The sequence below is a fragment of the Sarcophilus harrisii genome, chromosome 2 (genome assembly GCF_902635505.1).
Source record: "Sarcophilus harrisii chromosome 2, mSarHar1.11, whole genome shotgun sequence".
NCBI classification, from domain to species: domain Eukaryota; kingdom Metazoa; phylum Chordata; class Mammalia; order Dasyuromorphia; family Dasyuridae; genus Sarcophilus; species Sarcophilus harrisii.
In genome coordinates this window covers 492,108,467-492,132,753 of record NC_045427.1, presented here as the reverse complement: position 1 = coordinate 492,132,753, position 24,287 = coordinate 492,108,467, and the positions used below count along the sequence as shown (strand labels likewise).

At 37.4% G+C, this 24,287-nt stretch overlaps 1 protein-coding gene across 6 annotated transcripts in view; it reads left to right on the top strand.

The window, feature by feature from the left end:
* CHD8 (chromodomain helicase DNA binding protein 8) overlaps positions 1–24,287 on the top strand; it is a 60,800-nt gene that overhangs the window by 8,858 nt on the left and 27,655 nt on the right. For 4 of the 6 annotated variants that reach the window (XM_031955002.1, XM_031955003.1, XM_023499038.2 and 1 more), the window contains exons 1-9: positions 11,693–11,794; positions 16,475–17,532; positions 18,097–18,474; positions 19,147–19,532; positions 20,842–20,956; positions 22,469–22,651; positions 22,754–22,822; positions 23,262–23,317; positions 23,761–23,878. In XM_031955002.1, coding sequence (XP_031810862.1) covers positions 16,690–17,532; positions 18,097–18,474; positions 19,147–19,532; positions 20,842–20,956; positions 22,469–22,651; positions 22,754–22,822; positions 23,262–23,317; positions 23,761–23,878 — 2,148 coding nt within the window. In that variant the 5' untranslated portion in view covers positions 11,693–11,794; positions 16,475–16,689. Of the gene's footprint in view, positions 1–11,692; positions 11,795–16,474; positions 17,533–18,096; positions 18,475–19,146; positions 19,533–20,841; positions 20,957–22,468; positions 22,652–22,753; positions 22,823–23,261; positions 23,318–23,760; positions 23,879–24,287 lie in introns of those variants that run through there. The other 2 variants (XM_023499036.2, XM_003755809.4) reach the window with 2 other exon arrangements.

Below are 24,287 nucleotides of genomic sequence, written 5' to 3'. Positions count from 1 at the left end.
AAGATTTCAAAAGGCCCATCTGTTCCAACCTATATAGCTAGCTGACCAAAAATGTTTTCCACAATATTCAACCTTCACTTGAACATCTCTGATGAGGACAAACCCATTCCTTCGTAGGCCATTCTATTCCATTATTTCTATTTGTTAAGGAATTCTTCCTTACAACAAAATGTTTTTCTCATTACACAAACTTGTATAAGCTTCCTTATTTTTTCTATGTCTAACACATTTGCTGTTGTTTTCATTCCTTTGTGACAGTGATAGCAGAAAAATATTTTTCCAAGAATTAAGAATATAATGATTCATTTTTGGTTGACTTTATAGGAATAATAAATTATTTATGTATTAATTTTTGCCATTTAAGTGAATATTTCAATTTCAGAGCAATGGAATTTTTTGACCCAACATGCTGTTCTCTGCAGAATAGTGTAGCTAAAATGTGCATATGGATAAGAGTGCAGGAATTTTAGAAAATTTACCAACTTAAATACACTGATACTCAGTTATTCATCATTTTATGTCTTCAGTATTTTGTATGATAGCACATCATACTTTTTTAATAAATCTTCCCAAATTATCTTCTTGTTTCTCTTGTCTATTCATCAACTGTTTAAGTGATGGAAACCAGAAGACAACTGAGCTAGAAAAATCTGATCGTGTAAGTAGCTAAGTGATATTTATTCTAATCAGATGAGAAATTATATTTGCCAATATAACACTATAAAATTACCTAAAGACCTGTGAAATAGATGGATTCATAAGATCACATGAATCAAAATCAGTGCCACTATTATAATAAATATGAGTAGGTCACAAATATAAGTAAGGCAAATATTTATCTCCTTGTTGTAGATGAGGAAACTGAAGCTTAAAAATATAAATCATCCTTCCACTAAATCCCACAGCTAAATGTCAGAGCTGGTGTTTGAATCCAGACATCTCCTGACTTTGCCCACTACTACTTCTGCCACACTGAGACATATGCATGAACTGTGTTAGACACTGGTTCCCTGTGATTGCTTACTTAAAACCTGTCCTGCTGTTCTACACCTAAAGTCCAACTCTCACTTCCCTTTCCTCCACTAGATTTCCCTTTATTATTAACTTCAATAAATATTTTACTGGTAAAAATTCTGTGGAATCCTTTTCCCTATTATAGAAGTTATCATTCAAAATATCAGATCTGTTGAAAGAATGTTGTACTGACCTCTAGTGGAATCTGAATGGAAGGCTATACTTATGTTATCTTTGGTCATGCTAGTCCCAGATTTCCCCTCCTACCCCCCCATTATATGTAGCTTGGTTTTTTAAAATGTGGAATACATTTATCATATTAATTCCAAAGTTAATTATTGGTATCTCCTCATCTTTATACTTTAAAAAATTCTTCATTTATTTATTCTGTTCCTTTTTTTTTTTTTTGCATAATTGTCATATCCCAATTTTTCTTCTACCAAAAATATTTTTTTAAATATCTTCTCCTTTGTAACCAATAAATATATTAAAGCTAAACAATTACATCATCCAAATATTTATCTTATTCTTTACCTCTAGTATTTGTCAAGAAGTAGAAAGCATGATTTATCATTGAGTACCTAGAATGTTTACAAAATGTGCACTAAACTGTAGGAGTTAAATGTTTTGGGTCATTCACTTTTAACATTGGGTAGTTGTGGAACTTTAAACAAGTCAACTTACTCTGCCTCAGATGTTAGGGAAAAAAAGTTTCTTTCACCTTCTCAGGATAGGAATTCAGATGTAACAACATGCAAAAATACATTGATTCTCATAAATGGGAAAGAAATATTTAGTAAACCTTAAAAATAACTTTATTTTCAATCATAAATATACTTAAATCAACTCACATAATTTTTATTAGCCACACAGTTTCTAGGGCTGTTTTTTTGCTACTCAGTCCTTTAGGATGTAAAGCAAAAATTATGCATCATAATTATGCATCAAAGATTAATATCTTTGAATATAAATGTCTTCAAATATTTCAGATAAAGCATTCTCTCCCACTCAAACCAGGGAAGATAAGTAAAAACTAATATTTTTGATCATTGACTACCTGGATAGATATTAGTCCAGCCAAATTTTAGGTGTTTTGAGCTTTATAAGTGTTGTCATTGTTGTTGTTGTTATTGTTGGTAGGGGCAGCAAGTCTACTCTCTCTGGACCTTACTTTCTTCTAAATTTAGAGGTTTGGGCTGGATCTTCCAGTTCTGAAATTGTGATTTGTGCTGTAAGTCCAATTGTAGGATCAGATCAATAGGCTTAGAATATTCTGTTTGATCAATATTCATAATATAAATCTCTTGAAATAAGAATTCTTAATTCAGGGGGCCTGTGAAATCAGATTGTTGTATGGTTTTATTTTATATTTTGATACCTATATATAATTGGGGTTTTTGTGATATGATATATTTTATTTTATATATTTAAAAACATTCTGAGAAGGAGTCTATAACACAAGAAAGGTTAAGAGCCTCTTTCACAGTTATTTTTAGCCTTGAGGCAGTTAGGAGGTTAGGTTAGGTGGAAAGGGAAGACATTATAATGCTGATGGTTAGAGAAAGCATGGCAAAATGAATGGGATACCATCCATGCAGTAAGATCCAGGAACAAATCTACCTCTAACTATAAAGGGATTATAAGTCATAGATAGAACACTAGATCTGAAGTCAGGAAGACTTGAGGTCAAGTTCAGAATCAGATACTTACTAGCTTTATGACTGAGCAAGTCATGTCTACTTCTGTCTGCTTTGGTTTCCTCAACTAAAATATGGAGATAATAGCATCTTCCTCTGACAATTGTCTTGAAGATCAAATAAGATAATAATTGTTACTCACTGAGCATAGTGCTGGGCACATACTCTATGTAAATATTACCTATTATTTTTAAAGGGCTTAACACAGTGCCTAGTGCAGTAAGTACTATATAAAGGCTTATTTCTCCTTCTCTGAGGACTTTGAAACTGATAAAAATAAATATATAGGTATGTTTTCATATTGGTATAAGTTAATATGACCCCACTCTAACTAGAAATTAATTTACGAAGAGAACTCAGCAATAGAGTTGGATAGGACCTTGGAATTAAGAGAATGACCCAATGAAAGGTTCCTAGTTGACTGCCTATTTTTGCAAACTATTTTAGATCTAAGAGTTTCTGTAGCTATTCAGGAATAGAATAATTTAAATTTTGACTATTAGTTAAACAAGTATATAGTAGGTTCCTACTATATGTATAGCATTTCTAAGATTTTTAGAGAATACAGATTTACATAACAGAATCTCTGCCCTCTGGGAGCTTACAGTTTGGTTTGAGTGATAAGACTATACACATGAAACAATTAGAGAATAATATAAGATGGTATATACATATGACAGAAAATCAAATTAATTAAATATTCAAGGATCCAAAAGCATAGAATAGAGAGACATCTTAGGATCATAAGCCAATTGGCTGAAGTTATAGAGAAAATTTTTGAGTCAGATCTTGAAAAATTAGATTCCTTTTTTGTTATCTTTAGACTCTGGTCATTTCTTCAGGATTTTACTAGAAAAGATTCTGATATAGACTTTTCTTCTACCCATTCTGTGCCTTGCTCTTATGTCATAAGGAGCTATTTAAGGCTTATGAGTTCCTTCCAGGCTTCTTTCACCAGGTTTGGTGAGGCTATAGCTTAAAAGGATACTGAAATAGGGAGTATTTACTTTTTAAATAATTAAATTTTTTTAATCTGTAACAATGAATAGTCTTTAGACTATTCACTTGACTTCCCAATCCTTGCCCATCTCCCCTTTTCTTTGACACCAAAAATAAAGATGATGGATCTGTCTCAAGAGAGATGATGATCAGTTAGTACTTTTTTGAGATTTTATTGCTGATAAGAGGAGGCAAAATTGTCTCAATAATAGAATAGTCCAATGACAAAATAGGAAGAAATCTAGTCTTGGAATGACCTCTACACACATACACTCATTTCTCTCTCTCTCTCTCTCTCTCTCTCTCTCTCTCTCTCTCTCTCTCTCTCTCTCTCTCCCTCTCCTCCTCCCCCCTTCTCTCTCTCTCTTTTTCCTTTCTGTCTCTCTCTCTCTCTCTCTTTACTTCCTTTTCTCTCCCTTTTTCTCTCTCCCTCTCTCCTTCTCTTCCTCCCTCCCCATAATAGAAGAGGAGATTGAGGTGCTTACCTAATTCTTTACCCCTTCTCTAGGTTAGTCCCTTGGTTATACTAGCTGGTTTCATGAGGGGTCATGATTTGGGATTGGGAAGTAGTGTCTTAAGAATCTAAGGACTTGATTTATGCTCTCTTTGGACTCAGCATCTTATACTTAATTGTCTAAGGGTATTGTGTTATGAATAACAAAAATTACACTGTAGAATTGTCAAAATAAGTACTACTCTACTTCACATTATAATGCTTATGGTTAGAGAAAGCATGGCAAAATGAATGGGATACCATCCATACAGTAAGATCCAGGAACAAATCTACCTCTAACTACAAAGGGATTATAAATCATTTAACTTCTCAGTATCCCAGGAAACTTCCCCCCGGGGTAATTGGGGTTAAATGACTTGCTCAGGGGTCACACAGCTAGGCAGTGTTAAGTATCTGAGGTCATATTTGAACTCAAGTCCTCCTGACTTCAGGGCTGGTACTCTATCCACTATGCCACTTAGCTGCCCCACAGGAAACTCTTTATAAGACTAAATGCCACAGATTAGGTACCAGTTGCATTAGTGAGTGAAATTTCCATACCATGGGTTCCCTACACTGATGAAATCATAGATCCAAAACAACAAAGACAACAAAATACATATGGTATTTCTTTGAAGCTGTTAAAGTAGTATGGAGTCAACAATCTATATATCAGTGTCCTACTCTTCTCCTCAAATCATAAATAGTGACATGATGGCTTCCCATTCATCCATGTGATTGCTATTGTATGAACAGCCATGTTGGGGGGTAAAATAATATAGAAGGCATAGGTTTTACCTTAGAAACACTTAAATATATACATCTAGCCCTCATCTCTCCTGATGTATTAACTCCAGTTAATCTCCAGTACTGTATTAACAATTGCCTGTTAGACATCTCCCCTTGTAAAACCATTGGTACCTCAAACTCAATATAAATGAAAGGGAAGTGATTCTATCCCCCTCCCTCACCTCACTGGGACAATGATGGAGATAGAATGCTGGGCCTGCAGTGAGGAAGATTCATCTTCCTGAGTTCAAATCTGACCTCAAGACACTTCCTAGCTATGTGACCTACACAATTCATTTAGTCCTGCCTGCCTCAGTTTCCTCATCTGTAAAATGAGCTAGAGAAGGAAATGGCAAAGCACTCCAGTAACTTTGCCAAGAAAACCTCAAGGGAGCTCACGAAGAATTGGATACACCTGACCTCAACTTACCCTTCTTACTAGGAAATCTGATGGCAGCTAGGTGTCATGGTAGGTGGAGTTGTGGGCCTGGCGTCGGGAAACAAATAAATTCATATCTAACCTCAGACACTAACTATCTGACCCTGAGAAAATCACTTCAACCTTGTCCATGTCAGTTTGCTCAATTGTAAAATGAGGAGAATGATATCACCTACCATCCACGGGTGTTGTGAGTTTCAAGTGAGATAATATTTGTAAAGAGCTTAGCACAGTGCCTGGCAATAGTGGACAATTAATAAAAAATGCTTTTCCCCTCTTCCTTTTATTCAACTTTTCTGTTTTTCTTGCGGGTACCATTGGCCTAAGGCATCCCTGTTGCCTACTTCTGAATCTTCCTAAACTATTTGATCTATCCTGTATTTATTCATTTGGCTCTACTTGTTGAATCCACTTTCTTCCCATTGCTTTCACTTACATTTATCACCTCTTTCCTGAATTACTGCAATTGTCTCCTAATTGGTCTCCAGTGTTTTTCCTCTCTAATCCATCCTCCTCACAGCTACCAGATTGATATTCCTAAAACACAGGTCTGTTTCCTAGTATTAAGATAAAATCCAAACTCTTTTTTTATGTCATTTAAAGCGAGCTCCTGCTTGTTTTCTAGACTGACTTTGCACATTAACAATTCCTCCCTCCTCTCCCTCCCCCCCAAGCTTTACCATCTAACCAAATTAAAACTTGATGTTGTAAATCCCAACTTCAAGCCTTTGCATTAGCCATTCCCCTCGAGTGCTTTTCTTTTTACTTTTACCCCTTGAAATCCCTGTCTTCCTTCAAGGTTTAACACAAGTACCACTTCTTCCACACAGTCTCTTATGATTTGCCCACTCTTGCTCCTCCTCTCCAGGCAAAATTACTTTGTATTTACTTTGTATGTAGTTTGTAATCACTCTTTTAGGATCCTGTAGAGCCAGAAAGGACTTCAGAAATGTCTATATACTTGTTGGTATCTATATACATGTTTCCCCCAGCAGAAGGTAAGCTCCTTAAGGGGAAAGACTGTTTAACTTCTGTCTTTGTATCCCCAGCCCTTAGTGGAGTGCTTAAAAGTTTTAGATGCTTAAAAAGTCTTGTTCAACAAATTAAAATAATATTCAAGATAGAATGTATGTAACATATAACTAAAATACAGTGTAGACTATGAGAAAACTTGTGAACAAATGTGGTATCATGTGTGAATTTATAAAAGGGACATAGTACATTTTGGTTGGAAGAATCAAGAAACCCTGGCAGGGGAGATAGTATTTTAGTTTGGCCTTGAATTATGGGAATTTAAGTAGAGAAGATATAAACAATAATGAATTGAGTCACAGAAACAGTCTATTCAGGGAACAGTAATTTGGCTAGATTGTAGAATGGTGAATAAATAAGTCAGTGAATGAAAAAATATTTATTAGACACTTATTATGTGCCAAACACTTAAACTATGGAATAAATAATAAAACAATGTTTTCCTCAAGGAGCTTACATTCCAATAGACAGTATGGTGTGATGGATGGAGTCAGGAAGACTTGAATTCCAAATCTAGATTGTATAACCACGGACAAGTCACTTACTGTCCCAATACTCTAAGTAGCATATATCTATTTGGTATAAGGAGTTTCATTTCTTAGAGTCTTTTTCACTATTTTGTATGTCCTCATATAGGTAATACATGAGTTAAGTGTCACAACTGATCATCATATAATCTTGCTGTTACTGTGAACAATGTTCTAGTTCTGTTCATTTTACTCAGAATTAGTCTTTCCGGGCTTTCTTAAAACCATCCTGCCTATTATTTCTTATAGAACAATAATATTCCATTATATTTATATACCATAACTTATTCAGCCATTCCCCAATTGATGGACATCTACTCAATTTCCAATTCCTTGCCCCAATTGATGGATAACCATTCAGTGTCTAATTCCTTGCCATTACAAAAAGGATTGCTACAAACATTTTTGCACATGTGGGTCCTTTTTCCTCTTTTATGATCTCTTTGGGATACAAATCTAGTAGTCATTGCTGAATCAAAAGATATGCAATGATTTTGTAGTCTTTCGGGCATAGTTCCAAATTGCTCTTCAAAATAGTTGAAGCATTTCACAACTCCACCAACAATGTAGTAGGGTCCCTGTTTTCCCATTTCCCCTTAAACAATTATTTTATCCTGTTATCTTTGCCGATCTGATAAGCGTAATAGGTACCTCAGAGTTTTCTTAATTTGCATTTCTCTAATCAATAGTGACAGTGCATTTTTTCATAAGACTATAAATGACTTTAATTTCTTCATCTGAAGATTGTCTGTTCATATCCTTTGGCCATTTATCAGTTCGGAAATGTCTTGCATTGTTATAAATTAGACTCATTTCTCTATATATTTTAGTAATGAGGCCTTTAGAAGAAACTCTGGCTGTAAAAATTATTTCCCAGCTTGCTGCTTCCCTTCTAATCTTGATTGCATTGTTTTGTTTGTGCAAAACCTTTTTAATTTAATGTAATCAGAATTATAGATTTTGCATATTGTAATGTTCTCTAGTTCTTTGGCCATAAATTCCTCCAAAGATCTGATGGACTACCCCATGTTCTCCTGATTTGCTTATATTATCACCCATTATGCCTAAAGCATGAACTCACTTCAGCCTCATCTTGATATAGGTTGTGAGATGTTGGTCTGTGCCTTGTTTCTGCTATACTGTTGTCCAATTTTCCCAGCAATTTTTCTCAAATAGTGAGTTCTTATCCCAGAACTTGGAGTCTGTGGGTTTACTAAATAGCAGTTATTGACTATTGTTGTACTTTGTATTATAGACAGTGGAGTCCCACTGAAGACTTTTAAGCAAGAGAAAATGATACTGTGAAAACAATAGATTTATGGTTAGAAGACCAGGGTTTAGGCCTTGAAGGCTTTGCCACTCACTACCAGTATAATTTGGGGCAGTTAATCAACAAGAATATATAAAGCTTTTACTAAGTAATGAATCAGTTAACAAACATTTATTCAAGAGACTACTGGGAAGGCAAGACGTAACAACACTGGGCTTATCTCTAATGGGAAATTTGTGCATTTAAGTATTTACAAAATGAATACAAAGTAATTTGGATTGAGAGTGCACTAGCATTTGGGAGGTGTTAGTAATGGTTTGATATAGAAAGTGTTGAGTGTTGAACCCAAGTATTTCAAGAGGTTGAGGTAAGAAGGGAAATTCAAATCACCTCACTTATCTATAGCTTGATTATATCAACTGTAAAATGAAGGGATTTTCTGAGGCCCCCTTTCAGCATTAACTATATGATGAAAGCTATGCTTTAGAAAGAATAGTCTGGAGCAGCTAGATGGCACAGTGGATAGAACACCAGAGTCTGCCTTAGACACTTAACACTTACTAGCTTTGTGACTCTGGGCAAGTCACTTATTTCCAATTGCCATGTGGAGGTGGGGAGGGGGGAAATGTCTGGTTGTATTGGATGGTTTAGATCATATAGAGAGATCTGAATCTAGAAACTAATTAGAAAGAAGATAGAGAAGATGTAGGAAGGAACAGAACTAGAGTAGTGACAATAAGAATGAAAAGAAGTAGATGAGTTCAATTCAGTTCAACAATGTTAAGGACCTATTCAATTAGTCAGCAGTAATTAATGAAGTTATTTTTCTGTGCCTAGTACTGTGCTACACAAAGGAGATACAAAGGCAAAAACAATTTCTTTTCTCAAGGAATTCATGCTAATGAGACCACATGCAAACAACATGTTGCACATAATGCAACAAGGTATAGAGTATAAATGAAAATTAATCCCAAAGGGAAAACACAATCATTGAAGATTCTGGGAAAGGCCTCTTTTACAAGGTAGAATTTGACCTGAATATTGAAATAAGTCAGGAGGTAGATATGAGGAGGGAATAACATTCCAATCAGAAGGATAGCTAGCCACTTTTGAAAAGGCATGGAGTGAGGGATCAAAATGTCATGTGGGAGGAATAGTAAGAAGGCAAGTGTTACTAGACTGTAAAGTGGAGGGAGGGGCTGGGAAGGGTCAAGTATAAAAATAATGGAAAAACTGAAAGAAGCTAGATTGCAAAAGACTGTTAAAAGCCAGGGAATTTTATATTTGATTCTTGAGATAATAGGATACCACTGGTATTTATTGAGGAAGAGAAAAGAGGCAAGGTCAGACTTGCCTTTAGAAAGATCACTTTGGTAAGTAGTTTATTGTAGTAGTTTTGAGGTAATGAGAACCTGCACCAGGATAGTGGCTGTATGAGTTTGGAAAATAACTGAACATTGACTAAAGACAGGGGTCCTCAAACTTTTTAAATGGGGGGCCAGTTCACTGTCCCTCAGACTGTTGGAGGGCCAAACTATAGTAAAAACAAAAACTTTGTTTTGTGGGCTTTTAAATAAAGAAACTTCATAGCCCTGGGTGAGAGGGATAATTGTCCTCAGCTGCTGTATCTGGCCTGGGGGTCGTAGTTTGAGGATCCCTGATAAAGATGTGCAGAAATATGACTTAGTTTGTTATGCATTGGATATGTGGAGTGAGAGAACCAAGAATGACCCCAAGAATGTGATCCAAGATGATTAGGAGGATGTTGGTGCCATTAACAGTAATAGGGAAGCTTGGAAGAGGAGAGTGGAAGGAAGAGATTTGATTTTATACATATTGAGTTTGAGATATATATGAAACATGCAGTTTGAGATGCCCACTAGGCAGTTGGAGTTTAGAATGAAGATTAGGGAGGGGTAATCCTTGAGAGTTGATGAGATTACTGATGATATTGTATAGGAGGAGGGCTCAGGACCAAAGCTTGGGGGATACTCTTGGTTAATGGATTTAACTTGGATGAAAATCCATCAAAGAAGACTGAGAAAGAGCTTGTCAAACAGATAGGAAGAAAATCTGTTCTGGTTTTCTGATACAGAGATTAAAATGAATCTTTGCCTTCAAAGAGCTTACATACAAAATAACACAAATAATACATACAAAATTGTGATAGTTCAATCTCCAAGACTTGATGATGAGCCTGGATACTATATTTTGGGAGGTAAAGAGATAGTGAAAGTATTAAGAATTTAGGATTTTGAGCCTGAGTGATTTGAGAGAATTGAGGAGCAATCGGCATGGATATTGGTGTTTGAGGTTCTTAATGTTAGGCATAATAGTGCTGAGTTGGAACTAGGAAAAAAGGAAGGAAACAAGTGCCTACTATATGCTAAACAACCCTGGGACATAGGTGCAATTATTATTCCCATTTTATAGTTGAGAAAACTGAGGCAGGCAGACTAGGCCTAGCACTCAATATATTGCACCACCTAGCTGTGAGGCCTTTAAACCAGTTGATTGGTACTCTAATGTGTAAAAGAAGTGACATAATTGATTTTCTACAGGAAATCTCTACTGTTTTGTACTGGTTTGGGAGAGTGAAGTGTTAACTGATATATAAACACCTGAGGCCTGTTTTCTGTCATTCTGTGGTTGATTGACCAAAGTGTCACTATTTGAAAGGTTTTGCCAAAGGAGAAGCACACTGCTCTGCTTGACCGATGGGTTCTGCTCCTAGTAGGTACTAAAGTCTTTGCTGCATTGAATTGTGTTGGAAGCACAGGGAGCAGAAGTGAGGAAGTGGGAATCGGAGAGGTGTTTTTGATGGGTGCCTAGGTTGTCTCCCTGTTTCCAGGACACTGCAGTGAAAGGGTTGGGGGCTTTCATTGATGCAGCCCAGCACTTTGGCTGGTGACAGAGAGGCCAACCTCAGAGTAAGGGCTGCCACTGCAGCAAGGGGGCTGACTCACCCCTTAGGGAGGGGATCTCTGGGTCAAGGACCAAGGGTTTTCACTAAGCAGTTCTGGGGGGAGTGGGAGGCGAAAGTATAGAGCGGGCCGGCTCTGGCACCAGAAGGCCCCGGACCCAGAGGGGGCGCCAAGGCGCCGGCGAGGACCCCCTTTCTCCGGGGGTCATCTCCTGTCCTCCTTCCGAGCGGAATACAGTAGAAGGTCGAGGGGAATTAAGAATTGAATCCCCGAAACTTGTTTCCTTCAGGGAGAAGAGGAGGCCGCAACCCTGCTTCTTGGGCCAGTCTCTTTTCTCACGCGAACCGCAGGCTTCGCCTTGGCCCTGGAAACCGGATAGGCCTCTTCTTGAGCTCTCAACCTAACCCGGTGGCGGAGGGGGAGGGGGGAAGCCTCGCTAGTCCCGCCCCTCGCTTGCTCGGCGTCGTTGTCGGTGTGCTGAGTGACGGGAGTTATCTACCAATGGGTACGAGGGGCGGGCGGGAGCAGCACGTTAGGCTGCGCTGGAGGAGGGGAACTGGTGCTGGAGAGACAGCAAGAGGGGCGAACCGGCCCCCCGCGGCCGCTGCAGGTAAAGCCGCTTCTCTGCCCTGCGGGGTGCGGCACGGCCCGGCTGCCCTTCTCCTTTCCTTTCCCTCTCTCTGCTATTCCCTCTTTCGCTGTGTTGCGCCTCACATCCGCAGCCCCCGCCCGAAGATCGCCCTCACTCCCGGGCATCCTCCCCCTCCCGCATCTTCCTGTGCTGCTCTTCCCCGCCCCAGAGGGCACCCCCGCCGGCCCCCTACCCCAAATGCACGTCTCCCTGGCCCCTTCTCAGGGGGCCCCTCGCCAGAGCTCCCCTTCTCTCCTGCTCTGCGGCCCTGCTGGCACCACCCCTGGCTGCTTGTGCAGGTAATGTCTCAGTCCCTTTTCCTTCCCTGGCCTCGCTTCCCACTCATTGAGACCTTCACTTCCTCAGTCCTTCCCTCCCCCCAACGCAGGACCTCCTTTTGGTACTTTCTCCTTGTCCCCTAAACGTTCATAGACATAACTATACATAGCATTCTTACTGCTTATTGCATTTTCCATGTTTGTTACTAGGGGCCCAAATTACTTTACAGGCTTCATCCTCTGCTCGAAGATAACACCTACCAATCTGAGATTTGGGTTGTTAATGCTCTCAATTTGCAGGTGGAGAAACTGAGTCAGTGGCTTGTCCAAGCCTGATTCAAAGTGTTACAAAGGCAAGGAATGGGACTTGGCATGATCTCCACTAATCAACAGCTTATACGCTTATGTCCTCGAGTTAATTTCTCCTCTTTAACTGACCCTATTTTTCTATCTTTTTATATTACTTATTGAGGAGTAGGAGAAGGAAAGTGATACCTTGAGTATATGAGGTACCTGTCTTCTAGAGAGCACAAAATATTGTACATTTTTCATTGCTGAAGGTTGTTGAATCAGAGATTTCTTCATCAGGGATTTTTTTTTCCACAGTATAATACTTAGTTTAAGGGTGCTTCCCTTTTTTAGATTATTTTGATGATTTGATTTAATTTTAGACTTTGTGAATGCTTCTGTGGCTTAAGGGGATTTATCATTAAGTTGATTCTTCCCAGTACATATGTGTATTCATAAATACATATATATGTTTGTATGTATACACATAATACCATCCAGTCCTCTTCAAGAAATCATTATAACAAACTTTAGAGTTTCGAAGATAAAAATGTCTAGTTAATACTTAGAAATAGAATAATCAATTCTCTTCTGAATTTGTGAGAATGTTGTTTAAATGAGTTTCATGATGTTTTTGAAAAGTGCATAATAAATGTGGCATTGTCCTTTGCCTTTTTAAAGTAATCAATAGGAATAAAGAAAGACCATAGCTGTATTCTGTTTACTTTAATGTTGAACATTTGTCTTCCAGGCAGCTGGAAGTAAGTAGTCTTTCTGATTTCTTTTATCCTTCAATAAAAAATATGAAGAAATTGAGAGGGAAATGTTTGGAGTAAAAAGTACAGGAATAAAGCTGCCTTCCCTGCAGTGGGACAAGTAAAGACTGGAACAGAAACCATATTTTAAAAGGGACAGCTATAACTGCCTTACACAAAATATTCCTCTAGTGGTGGCAGTATTTGGAGTTTGTAGACATACAGCCCAGAGCTTTGACACTAGCTGCCAGTTTGTTCCTTCAGAAGAAGAGTTTAGGTGGGAATTTTTATTTATTGTCCATTTGTATTTTGCTTTTGTTTTCCTTAATAGAAAAATGTTGGAATTATGGAAAGTGACAGATTGAACTTTGCATCTTCTTTTTAATTACATATAATTCTGTTTTGGACTGTAATCCTAAACTTCCCCCACAGCTCCTTAGTTCTCATTACTTATTCTACATATTGAAATTCTGTTCAGTGCTCTATCCATTTGGACAGTAATTTCACCTAGATGGTAATCAGATACTGTGTGGGTTTTCTAGTCTCTTTGAAAATCATTGGAAATTAAAGAAGGTTAAACTATGGGTGGTTCTGAACCTTGTTGAATTTATGGAGTTGAGCTAATAGAATAGATCTTATGTGCTTCATACTGCCTAGGTAAACCAGAAATTATAGGGAAAGAAATTTTAGATATATGTTGGGAGAAAAATTGATAATGAAAGAGAAGAAGAATTTGAGAATTAGTGGTAGACATGAAACAAACTAGAAGGGAGAGGTAGAATAGTTGAAATAAAGTTGGAGGTTAAGCTGGATAGTGGGACTGAGTAAAAAGGGAAATTTTAATGTAATATGGCACTGATCTGGAATAGTGTTGAGTTTTCTAGGCCTGGTGAGACCAGAAAAGAGGAATTTGTTGGTCTACAAACTTGTACAGGAGGTAGGGGTACAAGTTATTGAGAGAAATTTGCTTGAGTGGAATGAGAGTACAGAGATTATTTACAGTCACATATCCTTTATTTTCAATACTTTAAAATTAAGTCTCTTTTTCTCTTTAGAAATGAAGTCTCTCTTTCAAGTTGATACTAGGTAAAGAAATCATAATAAGGAGCTTTGATTAAAAGACCAAGGTGCTAATAATAACAGGGAAGGATATTCAAAAGATGTATAAATTGCTTTCAGCTTACAAATGTAGAGAACAGGAAACAAGTACTTTTTTTTGGTAGCATCCTTAAATACATCTTAGACTACTAGAGCTGGAAGCTAACTTTCACAACATCTAGGCCTCCCCCCTTACTTTATACCTATGCTCAGAGAAGTTATGTGGTTTGAGTAGGGGTCACACAGGTGGACTCAGGTGGGATTTGCACTTAAGTCTTTCTGGTTCCAAGTACAACATTCTCTACATCAATCTCTCTATCATTAGTTATTAATATATGCTTTTGACAATTATGAAGATGGGGTATATTTTGTAGATTAGGACATAACCATGAAGAATAATAGAGATGAATGCTTATATAGTAATATTTACTCAATCTCTAGTCATTTTACTAAGTAAGGAATATTTGATTCCATCACTCTTTGGTATCACAATTTCTTTCATTAAGTCAGTTAATAAACATTTGGATTAAATTAAGTGTTGGCTAGCTACAAATCAAGAGAATGTTGATGTGGAGGAGTCATAAGTTTAAAGGAATGATTGAGGCAAGGTTGAGAATAACCAAAAAAAAAAAAAAAAAAAATTAGATGGTGAGTATACATTTCATGGAATTGAATAAGATCCTATTGGTGACGGAGTTTTAAATTTTGATTGACATATCAACCATGATTTTTTATATATAGTATCAAACCATTCCTATACTTTTACATAACCTGAATTATACATAAGACTAGATAAATAGAGAATATATAGTAATTTATAGGGAAAGTATTAAGGAAACACTATTGAAGGCAGGTCTCTTTTTGTGTTGAAAGTTATTTAACACTTTCTGTGTCATTTTCCCCATCTGATGCCCCAATCTTTTGAAACTGTTATGGGACTAGTTACTATATAATACCTTGGAGACAGGGAGTAAACATTCAATTATTACAGAACAGGACCTTCTTGTAACTTTCTCTGATACATTGCTGTTGTTTTTGTCTTTGTATCTCCAATACTTTACTAAGTTCCTGGGATTGTCATGTAAAAGGAACAGATTTTCTCATTTTCATTTGTAATTGTCAGATATGATTTAGCCAATTCTTGACCCAGGTTTTTTTTCAATTTCACTTTGCCAGTAGTTTCAAAAATGTTGTAGTCCTATATAATGAATTAAATAAGCATATTTAATTGCCCTTTATAAAGAAGATCCATTCTAACAGTATTAATTTGTACAGAGTTCCCTGATATTTCACTTGTATAATCCCATTTATCTCTTAGAGTAGAAAACATTTTTATTTTAGAAGGGTCTCTAAAACTGAGAACCTACTATCATTATTTAGGGAATCTAGGCCAAATAAATTAGGCTCATCAGACAAGTGGGAAACTAGACTAGATTTGGAGTCTGGCCATGGGTTCAAATTTAGATTCTGCTGCTTCTTGTTTTCTTGTGTAAGTCTTTTCATTTCTTTGCAGCCTCAGTTTTCCTCAGCTTATTGATATAAGGGAGTTGACCTAGAAGATTTCTGTGGCTTCTCCTTGCTCTGTATTTATGAGTCGCAAATGGAATCTTCTGTCCTGAGAAAAGTGGTTCATATTCAGGAAATTCTAGAGAGGGAAGGAAGAAGTAGATCTTGAAATTGCTGAAAGTTTAGAGAATCCCATCTGTCTCAATTTGTGCAGTATATTTAATTGAAAATACATTTATGGCTTGAAAGATAGCAAGAAGTCTTAATAGATACAAAGAAATTTGTTAAATGTAATATATCAAAAACATTTTCATCTACACTCATTGAAATTTCTAGTGGTATAGCATTAACTTTGCCGGTTTTAAGACCACAAAACAATAAATGTTTTGATTCCTAATCTCCAACTAGCACTGAGAATTGTGGAAATATGTGAATAGAAGCAAAACGAGCTTGTTGGTGGGAAGAAAGATAGAGGAGGTTAGGTGCCTACAGGGCCCCTACAGGGAAGGAGAAATTGGATTGACATTTATTTTGAAACAAAGCTGTGATTAGATCTTTTTATTCCCCTTTTTGTCAGTCTGGTCTCCCTAGACCTCTTATTTCTCCTTTTATCCTTCTGATACTACTGAGCTGGAGGGAAAAACTTTCTTACTTAAGAAGGAAGAATTTTCATTATAGTAGATTTATTACTTTCTTGCTACTTGTTTTTACTCTCCATTTTTGTTCCCATATAGGAATTCTAACATCGTCCTCTGAAGACTTAACCATCTTACTCCATGACGGCCAAGACAACTTGACATGTGTTGGTCCCTTGTCTCTTCTGCAGAATAGCTATTCTTCCCCATTGTGTGCAGCTTTTCTTTAATAGGGGAGGGGAGGGGAGAGCCAAGATCCCCCTCCCCTTCCCTTTTTAGAACTCTGTGAATTCTTTCCACACCTCTTTCCAAAAATGGCAGACCCCATCATGGACCTTTTTGATGACCCCAATTTATTTGGCCTGGACTCTTTAACTGATGACAGCTTCAACCAAGTCACACGAGATCCCATTGAAGAAGCCCTTGGGCTGCCAAGTACCCTGGACTCCTTAGATCAGATGAATCAGGATGGTGGAAGCAGTGACTTAGGAAGTTCATCATCAAGTGGCCTGCCCCCTCCAACAGAAGAAATTCCTCCTACAGATCCTCCCAAAGAATCAGCAACTCCAGCCCCAGAGTCACTGACCTTACATGGCTATACCACTCCACCAGTGGGCCAGGAACAACCCAACCAAACTATTTTACAGGCACCACCACCACCAACAGGACTTCTTCAGGTCTCCAAGGGTCAGGAGATCCTTAGCCAAGGAAATCCTTTTATGGGTGTCTCTGCAACAGCTGTCTCCTCCAGTGGTGGTGCAGGGCAACCCCCTCAGACAGCTCCCAAGATTGTCATCCTCAAGGCTCCACCTGGTACCTCAGTCACAGGTGCTCATGTGGCACAGATACAAGCCCAGGCCATCACCAGCACAGCACAGCCTTTAGTGGCTGGCACAGCCAATGGTGGTAAAGTCACTTTTACCAAGGTGCTAACTGGTACTCCTCTTCGACCTGGTGTCTCCATTGTTTCTGGCAATGCAGTCTTAGCCACTAAGGTCACTGGAGGCCAAGCCACAGTGCAGCGCATTGTTCAACCCAGCCGGCCAGTAAAGCAGCTGGTCCTGCAGCCGGTGAAGAGTTCTGCTACAACTGGAAACCCCGGGACTGGAGCAACACCACTGAAACCTGCTGTCACACTGACCTCAGCACCCACTCAGGTGACTCATGTAATAGGGGAAAGTGGTGTATAATCTGATAATGGGTCAGACTCAATCTTGAGTTTAAATAAGACAGCTTGTCTAAGTTCCATGTTCAATTGTGTTTTAATTTTGTAACTTTTGTTACCTGCCAGGGTAGATAGTTATAGTATGGAATTAGACCCTCCCCTTCATGACTCAGTGTTCGATATTTTCCCCTTCTTCCTTTTTACCATCTCACAGATTTTTCACTGGGAGTTGTTGAATTGTTGAAATGTGGGTGAGGAGGAATAGTGGTGAACGGTAACATCTTAAAAAAAAGTATGTTTGTTTTTTCTCATTGCAAAGTTGGTTAAACATAAGCCTTCATCATCTCATCAGCAAGATTGAATTCTGTCCAATAAAATACCCTTTATCTATGTCCCTGTTATTATAAAGAAATTCTTGACATGCTTTGAGGCAATTGAACATGGAAGGGACATGTAAACTTAGGGCCAGAAAGTTGGGTATAGAATTAATATATACTTTGGTTCTCAGATTATGCCATAAAAATCTTCTTTTACTATTACTTGTCCTTAATAACAGGGTGAATCAAAGCGCATCACTCTGGTTCTCCAGCAGCCTCAGTCAGGGGGTCCTCAAGGCCATCGGCATGTTGTGCTAGGGAGTCTGCCAGGCAAGATTGTGTTGCAGGGCAACCAGCTGGCAGCCCTGACTCAGGCCAAGAATGCCCAGGGGCAGCCTGCCAAAGTGGTGACTATCCAGCTGCAGGTGCAGCAGCCACAGCAGAAGATTCAGATTGTACAGCAGCCACCTTCATCCCAGCAGCAGCAGCAGCAGCAACAGCCACCCTCAGCCCAGCCAGTGACCCTTTCCTCGGTACAGCCAGCCCAGATTATGGGACCAGGACAAAGTCCAGGCCAAAGACTTACGGTACCACTTAAAGTGGTACTTCAGCCACAGGTAAGACTAACTCTGTAATGGGTGGAAAGAAAAGAAGGAAAGCGTGGCTACCCAGACCAGCCTGTTATTAAGTATAGAGCCCAGATTAACTTTGTTACCTTTGTCCTCCAAATACAACTAGTAGAACATAATAATAGTGAGATAAAAGGATTAATTTGGTAAGTGAACAAATGAAGTGATAAGTTATTTAGTGCTTTTGACTTGCTTTAATTCATATCTACATCTTTTTTTAACCTTTTTAAAAAAAAATAACAAAGTAATATCATGTATCTTTCATTTTAAAGATAAGGAAAAAGGAACAATGAAATACTTTTCCCAAATAGGTCAGGAATATCTATAGCAGCTACATTCTTGACTATGCCTTCTCTAATAGTCTTTGCTAGTTGTTTAATTTGCTGCTTCTCCTAGATGAGTTATTGGGGGAGGTCAGGAATGAGAAGACAGGAAGACAAATTGAGGAGATTGAAGTTTGAATTAATGTCTATGTTGCTTTTTATTCCTTTCAAAGTTCCACAAATAATGCCGCAAAGGTTAAAATACCATAAAATGCAACAAACTCAGTTTGTTGCTGAAATAAAGATTAAATTGCCCTTCCTCTTTGCTCCAGAAATACATTTTTGACAAATTTCACAAGGTAAAGATACTGAAACTCTGATTTATCTATCTCTGCAGGCTGGCTCTTCCCAAGGGGCCTCCTCTGGCCTGTCAGTGGTTAAAGTGTTGAGTGCCAGTGAAGTGGCAGCTCTGTCTTCTCCAGCAGCCCCTGCTCCCCACACTGGGGGAAAAGCTGGGGTGGAGGAAAACCGAAGGCTAGAACACCAGAAGAAACAAGAGAAAGCTAATAGGATAGTAGCAGAGGCCATTGCCAGAGCTCGGGCCCGAGGAGAGCAAAATATCCCACGAGTCTTAAATGAAGATGAGTTGCCCAGTGTCCGACCTGAGGAAGAAGGTGAGAAGAAGCGCAGGAAGAAGAATACTGGAGAAAGGCTCAAAGAGGAGAAGCCAAAAAAGAGCAAAGCTTCTGGTACCTCCAAGTCTAAGGGCAGGAGTAAGCTAAAGTGAGTATATGCTGCATTTTGAGAATTGAGTTAATGGCAGACCTTCCCGGTTTTGTTCACCTGTAGATTGGGCATATCATCTGATGGGCAGTTTTTACAATGAAGATTTGTGATGAGGCAGTAAAGTATTTATTTGCATACAATATTTCACGTTAAACATTGCCATCATTTGCTTGGAAGACCTTTTGAGAATTAAGAGATAGAAAAAATTAAATGCTAGCTAGTGTTAAAGTTGAAAATTCCATCAGTAAACTATGTTCCATCTTTCCACATTTCTTTCTCTTATGATATTGCTGTGAGCATGATATATTATATTACACCAAAGTAGGACCTCATTTTGTACAAGTTTTTTCCAACATTCCTAATATGAAGAAAGAAGCTACAAGGTGATAATGGTTCCATTCCCTCATCCCTCAACCTTTGGTTCAAGTTCTATAACCTTAAGCCATACTAAGGGGAGTTATAACTTATTACATCATTCCTGTAACAATTAGGAGTCCTTTATCCCCAATTTGCTACATTTCCTACTTCTCATACTTATGTATGAGTCCTCATACATCGAAGAATACATCAGGGATGTAGTTTCTTCAAAATACATCAGGGATTTGTAGCTGGAGTAATAGTTGCTCAGCATCATTAAATTATTCTGTGAAAATATGATATTAGGCTAAAGAATGTTATTGGGATGATTCCATAGCAACATTATAAATAGGCAGTGTACTGAATGGTTTTCCTGGGAAGTTTCATGTAAAGTCACATACCATATTAAAGATTTTGCAAAACAGTAATAGTTAAGACAGCCTTGTGCAGAATATGTTTTCATCATACTTTACCATTTACGAAAAATTTTCTACAGCCATTAATTCATTTGATCTTCCCAACTACTTTGTGAAGGCAGGTATTAACCAAAATTTTTAAGAATGAAGAAACTAAATGGTACAACTAGGATTAAAATCCAAGTCTTCAGATTTGTAATTTAATATTCTTTCCACTACCAGTATTCTTCCTTTCATTCAGGATATTAAATATTGATTTGCAACTATAAAAACAACATTGACAGGTTCCATAGTCTTTAATGATTTTAGGAAATTGAATTGGGTCTAATCACAAGAGAATTTTTGTCCCTTTTTTACCAAGTGCCCTTATCCCCTTGCCCTATCATAAGGGGAGAGGGGGGTGCGCACACGCTCCATCAGTTTTACCTTTTCACAACCATCTCCTACAGACTTAACAGTTGAGTACCTATAATGATATATAGCTGAGGAGTCCCCAAATCCTTCACTAAAACTGAAATTTTTCCCCCTCCCAGCACCATCACTCCTGTGGTGAGTAAGAAGAGGAAACGCAACACTTCATCTGATAATTCTGATGTGGAAGTCATGCCTGCACAATCACCCAGGGAGGAGGAAGAGAGCAGCATTCAGGTAAAAGCTGTCTTGGAAAAACTTAGCTGATAAATTTTTAGTGACAGAGCAGGAAAAGTCCCCAAATTGAAATAATGATGCCTAAATCCAAAGTATACATTATAAAGATTTTGTATCTCCCTAACTGCTTTTCTACAAAAGTCATTTTTAGAACTCTTCTTAGATCTAATACTGTGAAAGCAGTAAGAATTATTATTTCTCTTATTCCAGTTGCTTCAAAAATTAAAGATATAAATTAAATAATAATATGAATGCAGTACTAGATGTTAGCAATATTTTGGTTTCAGTCAAAATTACTCTAGTTCTTTTGTCACTTGATCTTTTCTAGACTTCTGGGTTTTGACCTTTTTAAAACAGCCACAGAGCTTTTTTTTTTTTTTTTCTTTTTCCACTTGAAAATAAGTATTCTGAAGACCAGAAGAATGATGGATCAAGACTCTTTGTTAGCTTACAGCTTGCATTACATGTGTGTCTAAAGCAAATCATTACTATACATTGTATCACTATAGAATACTTCTTTCCTCTGATCTCCACTCCACTCCAATGTCTCTCTCTTCTGGTATAATATCTATATATCTTGTTGCAAAGATCAAATGAGCTACTATGTGTGAAATGCTTTACAAACCTTAAAGCCCTATATAAATATCAACTAAAACCAGGTTCTTGATGACTTTTAGATTGGAAATAACTATCACTATTTCCCAGAGTATACTTTTTTGTTTCTTTCGTGGGCAGTCAGGCTTTACTCTTGCCTATAAACCAAATGGCTAAAATTTAATAAGTCTTCTTTTCGCTGATATTATTTTCTAGTTTTGTTTTATGGGAATTTGGGGGTGAAATACGAACATCTTAGCAGATGTTTATTCTTAGTTAAGTGACTTGGAAGAGAGTGATATTTAATAAATGTAGTTTACTTGAATATTGCCTAAATAAAATTTTACTGTAAATATTGCCATTTACTGAATGGTTTTATATAATTAATATTTTCTGAATACAATCAATAAACATTTATTAAGCATTTGCTATATTCTAGGCATTGCCAAATAAGTATAAAGGATGAAACAGTTCCTACACAAAGGAAGCATATAGTCTTAAGAGAGATAAGTATATATGCACACAATACAAATATGAAATAAATACAGATATATGCAAAGTAGGTAAATGCATTCTAGTTCAGGGGAAGGACATAGACAATTGAAGGGTTTGTAAAATGTTTCAAACAGAAGATGATACATAAGAGAGTTACATATTAAAGGAAGGGATGGATTGTGAGAGATAAGAGTGTATTCTAGACATGGGTGGTCAGTGCAAAGGCATGAATGTGGGAGAGTGTTGTTTATAAGGAACAGAGAGTTCTGACCTATATGAACTTATAGTCTAAGTGGTAGATAAAAGAGGAAGTAAGGTTTGGGATTACTGCAGCTTATAGAAAAAAAAATTGGAACTTTACTGGAATTTTTGCCAATTTTTATCACTCCATCTTGAGTTGTCTAACCATTGTTGCCTTTGCAGAAGAGACGATCAAACCGACAAGTAAAGCGAAAAAAATACACAGAAGATTTGGACATTAAGATCACAGATGATGAGGAGGAAGAAGAAGTAGACGTGACTGGTCCTGTAAAGCCTGAACCCATTCTACCTGAGCCAGTTCAGGAACCTGATGGCGAGACATTGCCATCTATGCAGTTCTTTGTGGTGAGCTAAATACTTGAGTCATTTCAGGGAGAATACTAAGAGCAAGGGCAGTTTATCTTTATTGCTCAGAATTCTCTACTGACCAAATATCTCTTTTTATAGGAGAACCCCAGTGAAGAAGATGCAGCCATTGTGGACAAAGTACTTTCTATGCGTGTGGTGAAAAAGGAGGTTAGGCCTCTATGTTTGATGTCATTCTATATCTTTCTATTTCTAGATGTTTCACTATTGAGAGACTTTATTCATCAGGACATGTTACTAGAGTTTACCTTTAGAAAGGTAGTAGACATGGACTGGGTCAAAAATTAGAAAGAAAATAACTACATTGGCTTCTCCAACTTATCAACCTGAGGTAGGAAAAGGATGTAGAGATTTATTTAAAGGACAAGTTAGGAGCATGCTATTGTTGTCATGATAGGAAACCAACTCTTTCCCGTCCTGGATTGATAGTGCACAATATAAAGATTAAACATGGTGTATCCCAGGGTTTGCTGATGAGTTGTGCCTATATAGTGATCCCTATGTGGTTAGTTAATTTTTCTTATTTGGGATGGTAAAGAATGGGTAATTATAAAATGGAACTATAATTTCCTCAATTCTTTCCCCTTAGCTTCCCTCTGGACAATACACAGAAGCAGAAGAATTTTTTGTCAAGTATAAGAACTAGTAAGTATCTCATACCAAAAATAATAATCACTGAAACTCCCCATAGTCTGTTATGGGAGGGAGTGGTTCTCCTTTTTTTCCCCTACTTCCCAGCCCTTATAATAAATATAATAAATTTGAGAAGTTCTTCTGAGTTTTTCTTCTGTTAGAGAGGAGCGAAGGTATCTAATAAATACTGTCCACATGATTCAATATGATCCCAATGAATACGCTAAAATTTACACATCTCTTTAATATACTAAAATTTGCATATTGTCTCTTCTAACAATATAAGCTCCTTAAGGAATTTTTGTTTTTATATTTCGAATGTCTCACACAGAGTGAAAACTTAATAAATATTATTAATTTATTGATGATTGTTGCTGCAGTCTGGATCTACTTGCTTATCAGTTTCTCTTTCCTACAGACTTAGTGTTGTTTTGTCTTGTTTTTTCCTTCTCCAGTTCTTATCTGCATTGTGAATGGGCCACTATTTCTCAATTAGAGAAAGACAAGAGAATCCATCAGAAACTTAAGCGGTTCAAAACCAAAATGGCTCAAATGAGACACTTCTTCCATGAGGTAATGAGGAATAAGTGCTGCCTTTTCAGTTGTTTTCTTTTTTTCTACATGATCTCTAGTGGTATCTTAATTTCTTGACATCTGGTCACTGAACATATAGTTAGGTCCTTCAAAAATGCATAGCACTTTACTGAAATTTTTGGGTTTTTATTTTTCTCACTGCTTCACGTGGGTTTCTTTCCTTATTTAACTTCCCTATACTTTTATTTTCTTAATTGTAAAATTATTCCTTATATAATACATATGAAGTACTTTGAAGTTCTGTCAAAGAAAGATGTTGTGAAACAAAAGCCATTAATAATGATTTTCTTGTTTTACTGTGAATGAAACAAAGATCTGGTCCATTTGGGATTTGTTGTTTTTCTAAGACTTGTCATGAACTGTTACTTTGTAGCTATAGACATTAGAA